Genomic DNA, 13372 nt, shown 5'->3' with positions numbered 1-13372 from the left:
CTGCTTATTTCTCTCCCTCAAAGAGGGAGAACAGGGATCCAAAGTTGTCACCAACAAAGAAGCATTCAGTACTCATGAAAGAAAGAAGAGATAAATGGCAGTAGCCAAGGGTCACATTGACCTGTAATGAAGAAAAAAATTCTGCTGTTTTCCCAAAGTGTGCTTCTGAAAGAGGGAGAACTTCTCAAAACTTATACCTCTGAATACGATGACCACTTCAGCAACTTATAAAGAAATAAATAGGTCTGCTAATGGGAACTTGGAAAACATTGCCAGGATTAACAAATACCTTAACAAGGAACTAAAGAGCCTGAAGAGCCATATAAGAGTTTTTACCACTCCTGTTAAGTGAAGGTGTAAAAACAGCAGAAGGAAAGGGAGCTGTAGGAAATGAAAATAAATACAAGGTTTTCGGGAGGGGGTATATGCAAAGTCAATCAGGAAAAATGCCTTTAAAAAAGTAACTCTTGAGCTGAGCCAAGAAGGAAGAATGTTCTAAGCTTGGAAAAAAATTGTCCAACAGTAAGGAAACAGAAAAGAGATTATCTTATAAGGAGAACAGCATGATGAAAAGTCTGGCTATCAGTCTCAGAAAAGAAGCTGCTCTCAGTGAACTCTTAAAGATCATGGAGAACCAGAGAGATAGTACATTAATTTTTAAAGGGAAAGAAGGTAGACTCTTCCAAATATATGCCAATGAGCTTGACTTCAATTTGTGTCAAAAATCTTAAAGGGATAGTTTTTGAATATCTAGAAAGGAAAGAGACCTCATAGGGAGCAAGAATGCTTTATGAAAAACAGGTCATGCCAGACTAAACTCATTTCCTTTTTGACAGGGTTACTAGGCTGATAGATAATGAAAATGCTACTGAAATAAATATAACTGGATTTTCAACAAGGCACGAGACAAGTCTCTTGTGATATCTAGTGGACAAGACAGATACTAGATGACAGCACATTCAGTAGAATTTAGAACTGGTTGGAATGTCTGGATTCCAAGAATAATCGCTAAGAGATCAATGTCAAACTGCAGAGAGGTATCTAGTGGATTGCCCCAAGGATCTACCCTTCTCCTTGTTCTCTTCAACATTTTTATTAATGCCTTGGATGAAGAAATAAATGACATGCTTATCAAATTTTCAGATGACATGAAGTTATAGGGGATAACTAGCATGTTGGATGACAAAATCAGAATTCAAAAAGTTCTTGACAGTGAGGAATGACAAACTAATATATGAATGTAATGATATATTAAAGCACTATAAGAATATGAAAAATTCAGAGAAACACTGGAAGACCTGCACAAACTGTGTCAGAATAAGTAAACATAATCTAGAGGAAAATCTACAGACTAATTTCAATAATATTTTTAAACACACCAAAATTATAATATATAATGTTCAGTCTTGGGTTTGGAGAAGATATAAAAAACTTTTTCTCTTCTTTTGATGGAGAAGCAAAGAACTATAGATGTGGAATGCTGCAGAATCAATGCATCAACTGTTTTGATTCTTTTTATTTGTCTTATGGTTGGATTCAAAAAAATCAACTAAACAAGTACAGGATAGTAAAAGTATGGCTAAGAATTTCTTGTAATAGAAAGCTGGGGTCAATAGACTTTCTGCTCCATAAAAGTCAAAAGTGTGATGTGGCAATCTCAAAAAGTAGATTTTTAAATTGGGCTGCATTGGCAAAGCAAAAAAGTGCAAAACCAAAATGTAAATATTCCTCCAGCATTTTGCCATGATGAGACATTGAGAATACTGGAGTTAATTCTCAAGATAACATTTTAAATGTCATGATAATTCATGTGTAAACCAGCACTAGTTTATAATCAATGTGATCAAATTGGATCATCTCCAGAAGATGAGGGAACCAAATAGGGAGGAATTCTAAAATCAAGGCATATAATATTTTACTAAAAGAAATTATGATGGTTAATTGGAGAAAAGAAAGGTAAAAGGAAGATAGGAGTTGGGCAAAATACTGCTACCTATTTAAAGGGCTATCATAGAAATGAGATTAGATATAGCCCTAGAGGCTAGATCTAGGATGAAAAATTTGAAGATTGTGGGGTAAACATGACACAAAAGGAAAAATTTCTTTTCTAAGGAAGGTAATAGAGAAGGTTCCTGATAAGAGACAATTGATAAGTATGTAACTTCTGCGGTGCTTTCCAATTCTGAAAACTTGTCAAATTTGATTAAATGGTGATTATTTTTACCCAGTAATGTGGCTGACAAGGGGCTTATGATAAAATTCAGCTCTGCCATTTTTCTGATTGTTCACTTTGTTTATATTATTAGTATTCTGAAAGCCTACAATTTTTAAGAGAGTGCTAAAAGGAATTCAGGGCAATCAGGTTTTCTAGGCAATATACTAGCACATTGAAGGCAGTTATTTTGCCTATTTTTGTTTTTCCAGGTGGAAGCATAAGCTGAGAAGCAAAGGGAGAAAAGAATGAGAAAATAATAGGAGATATTCAGGCATTAGAACTGTGGTCTTCAAATATTCTCTATCATGTGTGCCTATCGGTAAAATTTGAATATATTCCAAAATATCCATATTTATTTATAATTCATACGAATGTATTGCTGTACCATATGAAATATAAAAACACAAAAAAGTTTTAAAAGAATAGGATGATGAATTAAATAATTTTTACATTACAAACATTGTTGTTCTTACTAAAATTAATGGCTTGAACACAAAGTAATGTTTCTTTTAAAAACCTGATTTAATACTTTGGCTATACTGTTCAAAAATCTAGTTTTAAATTCCGTTTCCTTAAATACTTGGTTTTAACAAATGTCATAAATGAGAAAAGATCTCACAAAAATACATAGAACCAAATGTAAATGCTTTATTATTTGTTCTTACTAGATCATGATATTCACTTTTTTTATTCCCAACAAGTCAGAAGTTTTTGTTGAAATTTGGCTAGTAAAATATCCACAATTGATGTCAGTTTTTTTTCCAAACAAATCAAAAGGTATTTTACATTCTGAATGTAAAAAAAGAATGTAAAAGAGACTTTTACATTCTTAAACTATGGATTCTAAAACTCTGTTCAGCAGATGTTTAAACAGGTTAAAAAAATTCTGTTTCAATGTCAACTGAGTAGATATTTATAACAAACAGCACATTTACAACGTTTCTTGCAACAAAAGCTTAGTTTCTAAATGTCTTATTAATTATCTAACATCCTAAGGTACAACAAACACAGGGTGAAGTGCACTATTAACAACAGTGGATGTAAACCTGCATTTCAACTAATCTTCTTGACAATTCCAAATCTTTTTGGCCAACTTCTTGTCAAATTCGATTAAATGGTAATTATTTTTAGCCAGTAATATACCTGACAATGAGCTCATGTCACAAGCAAGATAAAGTTCAGCTCTGCCATTAGTATTATCTTCAATCTGCTGTTTGTTCAAGGGAAATTTCTCCAAGTTATTTTTTTTACTTTGTAAGTACTGGTTTTGTTAAAAAACTAAATAAAATAATAAACCTACTTACTTTGACATACATAAACTAAAAACATTGTTATGCAATGCAAATAAATGAGATCACCTCTGTCAATCCCCATGTATTGTGGAACTTCAGTTCTTTCTTCAATATTCCCTGTGTACCCTACAATGCTGATACATTACACATATTGTATCACATGGACATATGAGTCAACTGAGTATAGCTCACCTGACACTTTTTTCTCATATCCCAGAGATTACTTTGTACCCTCTACTTTAAAAACCACTGATAATGTGGAGCAAACAGAAAAGTAATAAAAATAAGGCAGGGAAAAGTAGTTTGGACCCCAGTGTATTGGGACTTTTAACTATGGGCAACTGCTTCATGGCTCACTTCATAACAGTAAGACCCTTAAACATATACTGAACTCAACAAAAGGACCCAAGTTATGTTAACATATTCAACAAACTTTTAGTAAGCTTTAGACCCTAGAAACTGGTTCAAGAGAATTAGGAGTTAAATCAGAAACTTAAATTTTGTTCTTTAATATCCCTATTCATGTCAAAGATGGGATTTTTTTCCCCAGGGAAATTGTCTTAAGAGATCACCACCTCAATATCTTTGCAGATTTGGAGGACTATAGTCTTAGCTCTTGACTGCAGCCTTCCTAAAGCCTTACACATCTATACAAAACAATATTTGATTTTCATTTATACACATGGATCTTGTATGTATTTTTCTTTTTACCTCCTTAAGTGAGAATTGTACAGGATGTTCAGGGAAGACTATCTCTACTGAGAAGGCCACCAAGCCTTTTAAAGACTTGTCCACTTTGGTGTCCACTTGGTCCACCTAATTCAGTCAGTCCTAGCAGTGGATAGGGATGACGCTGGAAGAAAGAGTAAGGTAGACATACCATTTTGCCAGTTTAGATCCTGTGGTGATAGGCAACTTCAACACAGCAGGTACAGATACACTAGGAGCTATAGTCACAACCCTGCACAGGGATGGCCCGTGTTATAGGGTCATCTTCTCAATGGAACCAGCAGTGGACTTCAGTAGTCCTCTGGGCGTCTGAGAAAGCATTTAAGGATCACACTGCTCACCTACTTCTGTGATGAAGGGGCTAGAAAAAAATACTCTAAAGCTAGATACATAATTACCACAGCAGGCAGGGATCCCATCCTATGGTTAAAATGCCAAAAAATGTATAAAACCTTCTGAAATATTGATTCCACACATCATCAGTACATAGAATGTGTACATACTAATAAACACAAAAACCAGGCGGTCTGAAAGATAAACAGTTCTTGTTAAGAGAGAGATCAGTAGCCCTGAGTGAAACAAAGGCTGGCAAATGGATATATATTTTTCTAAAATGGCTGCAGTGAAGGGAGTGACATGAAGCTTGTATAGTTTTTGCAATCAAAACTAATCTAGTCAATGAGCTTGTATGCCTTCCAAAAGGAGTGACTCATGACAATGTGATTGCCACTTGGAGGAAAATGCCACTCTGATGAGGTGAAAGAAAAATTCTATGAAAACCTGGAGAATCTTATCATCAATGTGCCAAGAGAACAAGTCTATATTGCTGGGTGAGGCTAATGCTAGAGACTGAGACAACATGGCAGGGAGTCCTTAGGAGGAATGAAGTTGGAAAAAGCAAAAGCAATGGTAACTTATTACTTAACATTTGTACATCTCATAATCTACACTGTCTTCCATTTACTCAAACACAATAAAACTTAGTGGGTACATTCTCACAGCAACTATTAGCATTTAATAAAACTGTTGGATTGTAAGGAGAAGAGACAGAAAGGATATGAGAACAATAAAGGCAAAAATGGTAGTCCCGATGTAAAATGACTACCAGAATAATTAATGTCAACAAATTAGAGCACTTCTCTTGAGTGAGAATAATTTGTTACTAAATTGGAAGGAAAGTTGAGCCAGTGCACAATTGGCAACAGTGAAACAATAAAGTAGTAAGCAGCTTTCAAAGACTTGGTGTACAGCTCTGCATTTGCTCATATGGTTCAGAACACTGCCAAACACCAAGACAGCTCTGATGAAAATGATGGGGAAATTCAGAAACTGCTAAATGAAAAACGAGAACTCCACAGTGTTTACCAACAGGACAATTCATTCATATCCATGAAGGTAGCCATTAATTCTTCAAAAGTAAAATACAACTGAAGCTTAAGAGAGACATGAAGGATTTCTGGCTCAGTACATGGACAGGTGAAACTTAGTTTTATGCTGATGGTAACAATCCAAAGCATCTTTATGATGGCCTAAAAGCTATTTATGGACCAAAAATTATGGTACATCTGAACTACTCAGGGCTGATGGAGCCACATTCATCAGTGATAAGGACATAATCCTGGAGAGATATGGTGAATACTTCCACAGTGTTCTCAACAGATCATTAAGATTCAATGCTGAAGCCACTGATCTCAGGCTGAAATTCCAACCAAAGAGGTTTTGAATGGCATCTAGTGCTGATTCTATTCCAGCTGAGATTTAAAAAGTTAGGGGTGGGTGTGGGGGCTACTGTTCATACAGAAATTGACTGAAATTTTTCCAGGTCACTACAGCAAGAGGGGCTAATCCCCAAGAGTTCAAGGATACCTCCTTTGTCCATTTCTAGAAAGGTAAAGGGAATGTGACAAATGTGACAATCAACAGGGAAGTCTTTCTCTTAGTTATTGCTGGCAAAATTCTTGCAAGAATTTTCCTTAATAGATTGATTAAGCCTGGTACCTGGAAGATGGTCATTGACATACTAAGAGTCAGTGTGGTTTCAGAAAAGGTTGAGGTCGATATGGTGTTTGCTACCTGCTAACTCCAGAAAAAAATTTCAAAAGTAGAACAGAGTTTTTATATAATGTTCAATGATTTGACCAAGGCTTTTAATACTGTCAGTTGTGAGGGCTTATGGAAAATTATATCGAAATATGGTTGCCCAGAGAAGTTCATCAGGATTGAATGTCAATTTTATGAAGGCATTGTTGCCCAGATTTTGGATAAGGGACAATGCTCTCATGTCTTCCCAATAATCAATGGAATAAAACAAGGCTGTGTGCTTGCCTCCCATGCTTTTTACCAAAATGTTTTTAGCCATACTGTCAAATGCCTTCAATGAGGACAAACATGGCATCAAAGTCAGCTATCATATCAATGCTAAATTCTTCAACTTGAAAAGGTCACAAACCAAGACTAAAGTAGAGGGAGTATTGATGCACAAATTTTTGTTTGTTTGTTTGTTTGCAGCTACTTATACATTCAATGCAGCCTTTGAAGCTGAGATGCATCAAAGTATGGATCAATTCTCTGCTGCTTGTGCTAATTTTGGCCTAACAATTAACACCAAGAAAACGCAAGTGCTCTATCAGGCAGCATCACACCATCTATATGTGGAATCATCAGTTACAGAAAATGAAGAAGTTTTGAATGTTGGGGATAAGTTTGTTTACTTTGGTAGTATACTTTCCAGGGATGTACACATTGATGAGGTTGACACACTGCTAGAGCTAGCTCAGTATTTGGGAGGCTCCAAAGGAAAGTGTGGAAGAGAAGAGGGATTAAACTGATTACCAAACTGATGGTCTACGGAGCCACTGTGCTGACCAAGGCACTGTTGGATGCCTGTGAAACCCAGACAGTATATCAGAACCATGTCAGGACACTGAATTGCTTCCAATTGAAATAACTTAGGAAAGTTGTAAAGATCACCTGGCAGGATAGAATACCAGAAACTGAGGTCCTTTCTCAGAGTAAACTTCCAAGCATTCAACTCTACCACAGAGAGAGTAGCTCTGATGGTGTGGCATATATTTATCAAAAAGATTATTTTGTGGAGAACTCACAATGGGCAAGTGCTCACAAGCAGTCAGAAAAAGAGACAAAAGGACATTCTCAAGTTCTCTCAAGAACTGTGGAATTGATTATACAAAATGGAAGGAAGTGGCACAGGACTGCCCAACATGGCCTGCACCATTAGAGAAGGTGTTATATTCTATGAGCAAAGCAGAATTGAAGATGCACATTATTTGGAGAATCCACTCCAAATGTTTGTGCCCAACCTGTGACAGAGCATTCCAAAACTGTACTGGTCTGATCTGCTGCAGTTGGACATACCATAGCTTAACTCTTAACGTACTTGACTTGGACATGACATCATTTTGGTCCTCTTTGAGAACAAAAGACAACAACTATACAATACCTAATGTGAATGCTTATTTTCTACATAATCACTTAAAGAAATCTTTGCCACCAAATGTAGAAATTAAAAAATATAGGAGAAACTCATCTTGTCTCCTCATTTTTATATTCCTAGAATTCTCAGAAACAATTCTGATTTCAAATGTTGAAATGAGTGGCCTCAATTCAATTAGTTCTATGAGAAAGAGATATTGGTACCCTCTAAATAGACTAATTTACTAGAAGAAGGTGGAGGGCCCTTACTATCAAACTAAGGAGCTTAGAATTTACTCAGGAATCAGTTGGAAGGCATTGTTTTCATATCAATTATATCCAACTTTCATAAGTTATTTTTTTTTCTTAAATCAAATTTCAGCTACTGAAACAAAATATTGAGTTTTTTAAAACAACAAACATTTTGAATACTATTTATAAGACAAAGCTAATGTCATCTCTTTTATGAAGTTCAGTTCCTTTTTTAGTATAATCACTAACCTATAACTTAGAACCAAATAAGTACTGTAAGTTCAAAGAAAGTCTTTTTTCTATATATCTTCATATACTTATTCACAAAGACAAAAATCAGCTAAATTTGTAGAGCAAGTTAAACTAGAATATAGATAGTACACTATATTTAAATAATGTTACTTCTACAAGGCATGCCAAGGATATTATAATGATTTTTCTGCAATACAAAAAATAAGGCAAAATACAAGAAATGGTGCTTATAATATAGTACATGACAGCATAAGAAACATGCTAATAAAAGTTATAAACATGATGCATACTAAAACACCACTTTTGAGTACTACTGCTACTAATTCAATTTTGCAATACTAATAGGAAAGGCCTGCTAAACTGTAGCAAACAAAAAAAAAATTTCAGGCTTCAATAAGGATGTTTATTTTACAAGAATTTATATATAGCTATATAGGAAAAAAATTGTGTCTCTTATCTTTTTTTTTTAGGAAAAAAGAAAATAAACCAGACTTGATATTGTTATTTTACTGTTGCAATAATGATATAAATGTCAGAGATAGCCTCTTAGAAACCATTAATCACAAAAATCCTTGGGAGTCAGAATTCAAACTCATGAACTATTAGGAATCAGATTTGGATGACCAAGCACAGTTTTTACCAAGTGTAAATTCCAATGTAGCTAATAGTCATTATTATCCTTTATCATGTCCTTCATGTTGGAAGGTAACACTTAAGAATGGTTATCAATATCATTACAATACAACAGCTTTTGGGCCACTATTATCCATAAGGATATATTCAATGACAATTTGAGTTTTCCTATTAGTATCTCCAGTTTGTCTTCTAATGAAATCATTAGTGATAATCAGCAAAGAAATCTTTACAGTTATCCCAAAGATGAAGCAGCCCCTAACTCAGGAGTCATATTTGCTGTGGTATCCATAGCTTTCAGTTAAAGATAGTTTGATAACACTGGCAATGAAGGTAATAAATTTCAACTTCCTGGCTACTGGAAGAGAATACTGTTGACTTTTATGTATCTTCATTTCTTGTAGTTGTCAAATCATTATTTCATGCTTCTCAAAAAAGAGAAGCTTTTCTACTTTGAAAACATATATAAAGTTATATTTACTCACAGTAATACTGTCCAAGAGCTTGGCCATATGTTTGATAATCTCACCATGCTGTGCTGGTTGCATTTGTAGTAATTTCTTAATGACCACCACACTTTCCGCAACTACTATTTCTGATGAATACAAAAAAAAAAAATTTTTTTTAATTATTGCATGTTTAAGTTAATATAACATATGCTTATAAATCAAGAAGCAATGTGTTACAGAGGATAATTCTGCTCTTCATATCAGGAAGAACAAGGTCCATATCTCACCAACAATTATGAAATTGTATGACTGAGCGAGTCACTAAAATAAATTACAGATGGTTTGCAATACAGTTTGGTGGAGGTAAATACTATGGCAGCAGGAATTCCTCTATGTTGAAAACTTTATGCTTGTTCATAATGTAAACTACCTATACCAAAGTACTCCAGAATTCCTCATGTTACAGTTTCCTCACCTTTATATAATACTTCACAGTTTTCAAAAACTTTCACCTACATTGTCTTATTTAATGCTCACAACTCTGCTTGGTAAGGAAATCTCAACATTTTCCACCCTTCTTCGCTACTGTATGGATTAAGTGCCTTATTCTGAGTGAAGGTAAGAATCTTATCCAAAGCTCCAGAATTACAAAAGGAGGATAGGGAGGAATAAAACATGTCTTCAAACTCTGTCTAGTATTCTATTATGCCACACTGATTTACAAAGCAGACAAGGAATATTCCACATTTCATATGAATCAACAAAAACACAATCTAAATGTCCTAATAGATTTTCAGCAAAATGTTTTTCCTCAAAATTCTAGAGATTAAGGGGATTCAGTAGCATATTAGGAAATTCTGAGATCTTAGCACTTAAGTCACCAACATTCCATTTCTGTAAAGAGAAGAAATGAGAGCAAAGGTAGAGTCTAGCAAAGACAGTAGCCACTGTCAAAGGATAATCCTTCAGAGTGCCAAACCCATGTGCCACTCCCAGTTTCAAATTTTCATTGTTTTTATTACCACGAATTAAAAATTAGACAATGTCTCATTACAATGTTACCTTAGCCACTAAACAAAAAGAGTAGAAACTTTGGCTATGACATGTATAGGAAATGATAAATTTACTTTAATAATGATGTATCATATAGCTGTTTCTGTTAAAAGATTAAGACACTGTTTTGTATTTATTTTGCTTTCCTTCCTTTTTTTTTTTAAACATACAGATTATCTGCTAGTTCAGTAATACATTCTTCTGCACATTTTAATGAGGATTTTAAATAGGCAAGCTGTCCTAAGACTTATAAATCATGCATTTCAGTGCTTATTTTCTGTAACAGGTAGTAATCACTTGAATGAAATATGCAGTTCTTGAAGCTGAAAATAACAGATGCAAATGCAGATGCAAACTGTTTTTCAGGACTAAAATTCATGCTATAAGGAAAAGGAACAAAAAGCCAAATTACAATACAGCTGATAGCAAACCAACACAATTTTAGTATTAAGAGTTAAAAGATCTAAAAGTCACCTAGTTCAAACTCAGACCCTATGTAAGAATATACAAAATTCCCAAATACCTATTAATCCTCTACTTCCACAATTTTAGAATCATAAAATTTTATTGGCCAGTCTATTCCACTGTTTTGGTTTGGTTTTGTTTTTATCTTAAATCCAGTTGGGATTTTTTTTAAAGTCTTAAGTCTATAATCAATGATATTTGTTTTTCTTTGCTTTTTGTTACATGTAATTATATGTGATAATTTCCCTAGTTTTTCTTTCTTTTTTTGCTGAGGCAACTGGGGTTAAGTGACTTACCCAGGATCACAGAGCTAGGAAGTATTACGTGTCTGAGGCCAGATTTGAACTCAGGGTCCCCCTGACTTCAGGGCTGGTGCTCTATCTACTGTGCCAACTAGCTGCCCCCTACTTTTTCTTATAAAAAACCATCTACAATTATATAGCACAATTTCATTTCAGATACCTTTCATTCCTTAAATAGCATTTATTTCTGTTAGAACCTTTGATCACAGAACCATAGTATGTTTTCCCTAACTTTTAAAAATCTGTTTCGTTAAAGTTAAACTACATTAAATATTCTCTTCTTTACTATTATAAACTCTGTCCAAAATGGCATGCTCCCTTTTCCTTTCAAACCAAGAATTTTCCTTTGTGGTATAAAATTAAGTCCACATAAGTGTCCCCCCCCCAACACAATTCATTTCTATCCCTAAAACAACAAATACTCAAAGAAACATAAGTTTAAAGCTGTAAAAGATCCAAAAAAAATCAACCAGCGCGAATTTCCTCACTTAACAAATGGAGAAACTGAGCTGCTGATCAACAAACTTGACTAAAATTACATGGACAGTGGAATATAAACCTGGGTCCTTTTCTCCTAAAGCTGCTATACTATGTACCTTTCAGGCTACATACTTGTGGCTCTCATTTCAAAAGGGAATATATAATCTTACGAAACTTGATTTCCTTTGATTGTTAATCAATGATCTTAGAATTTTATTTAATTGACCACTGAAAAGAGAAGTTTCCAGAATGTAGGTGATTAGTTAGAACATGCAACAGGAGAGATAGATTTGCAATAATATGCCACGTAGGACAATAATGCTAAATTATATACTAAATAAAAAGATCCATGCCTAAGAACCAACTCCATAGTATTAAAAAGCTAAACCTTCATGTTTTATGAAACTGAAAGGGAATTTGAATGAATGAGGGAGTATATAGCTGACATGCAGGGAAGGAAATACCCCAGGAAATGATTCTTTATAAGTAAAGAAAATGGTGGAGAAACAAAAAAGATTTTTTGTAGGCTAGGTTACAAGGCCTACAAAAAGGAAAGAATTTTCTAGAAAATGTTCATATAGAAACTATATATAAAAGCATTTTGTAAGAAATAAAACTATCTGGAGAAATAGTTTCAAGGGGGTAGATAAAATCATCTTGCATATTATGCTGTATCCTATGCTACAAACTTGTGAAGGCCTATTTGAAATGCCACTTCTTCCATGAAGTCTTCTTGGACCATTGACTTTTTCTTCTTTGAATTTACAGAGAACTTTGGTTTATCACATATTTGCTTGTGCATATAAGATGTTTCTCAGAACTTAAAGAACCTAATGAATTTTAGATCTCTTAAAAGATTATAAACTTCTTTAGGGCAGGGATGTCAGATAGCACTACACTTAATACACAGTAACTACTGGAATTCACATTTATAGAATGAACAAAATTATTAATATGGAAAATATAATTTGTAGAAAATATAATCTGTGAATCTACAGCCAACTATTTTTATTGGCAAATCAATGATTCTTCAAGTATCATGTAGAGATGAAGGGAGGCCCAGAAAATCTTGGGAAAAATCCATAGACAGATTTCTTGAAATAATAATATTTCTAAGATATCTAGGAAGTGTCATGAAAAAGGAATGGGAATTTTAAAACTCATATGGAAAATACTGTTCAAGTCAAAGGAATGACACCAAAAAGTATTACATAATTCCTAGAAGATACCATTGCTCAAAACGGTTTTGGAAGTACTTTGAGATCTTGCATCATATTCTTCTCAATTACCTTAATAGTGAAATTTTTTCAATTTTTGATGAAAGATTTATTTTTTGGAAATAGACAAAAATTACACAGAGCAACAGTTGCTAAATTAAGTGCCTTATTAAATACAGTTAAGACAAGTCCAGTCAAAAATTGTGCAACAAAAAAGCACTAATAGTTCAAAGCCTTCTGTGATCATCTTTTTTCCATAATATAGCTTAGACCCTTTTGTTATTCTTGACTTTCCTCTCCAGAACTTGAACTTTAGCATTCATGATACAACTCTTAGAAAAGGTTCACTTTTTATCCTATTACAATTTTAAAATACTAGGGTCAAAATTAAGGCAAGATAAATTTTGAGCATTAAATTAAATTTTTTAAAGAAAACCTAGTGTAACAAGTCTTATTTCATAACTGTTAATATCTTAGATAATTTCCCAAAGTCAGTATTTAATTTTGCAAAATAAAAGCAACACCTCCTATTAAAGATAGAAATGATAAAATCTCATCTCATACTAAAAATAAAACTTGTGGAAATAGGTTAAACTTAAAA

General features: G+C 33.8%; 1 protein-coding gene across 3 annotated transcripts in view; it reads right to left on the bottom strand.

Annotated features, from left to right (window-relative positions):
• The window catches only part of AP3B1 (adaptor related protein complex 3 subunit beta 1), a 309786-nt gene that overhangs the window by 146065 nt on the left and 150349 nt on the right, over positions 1 to 13372 (bottom strand). For all 3 annotated transcript variants that reach the window (XR_004233861.1, XM_003759422.4, XM_031966179.1), the window contains exon 14: positions 9291 to 9400. Coding sequence is in view for 2 of the 3 variants with exons in the window: in XM_003759422.4 (XP_003759470.1) it covers positions 9291 to 9400 (110 nt within the window). In the remaining variant the exon portion in view is untranslated. The remainder of the gene's footprint in view (positions 1 to 9290; positions 9401 to 13372) is intronic.

Source organism: Sarcophilus harrisii, chromosome 1 (genome assembly GCF_902635505.1).
Source record: "Sarcophilus harrisii chromosome 1, mSarHar1.11, whole genome shotgun sequence".
NCBI lineage: Eukaryota > Metazoa > Chordata > Mammalia > Dasyuromorphia > Dasyuridae > Sarcophilus > Sarcophilus harrisii.
Note: the sequence above shows the minus strand (reverse complement) of the source record. Positions and strands in the feature narration are given on the sequence as shown.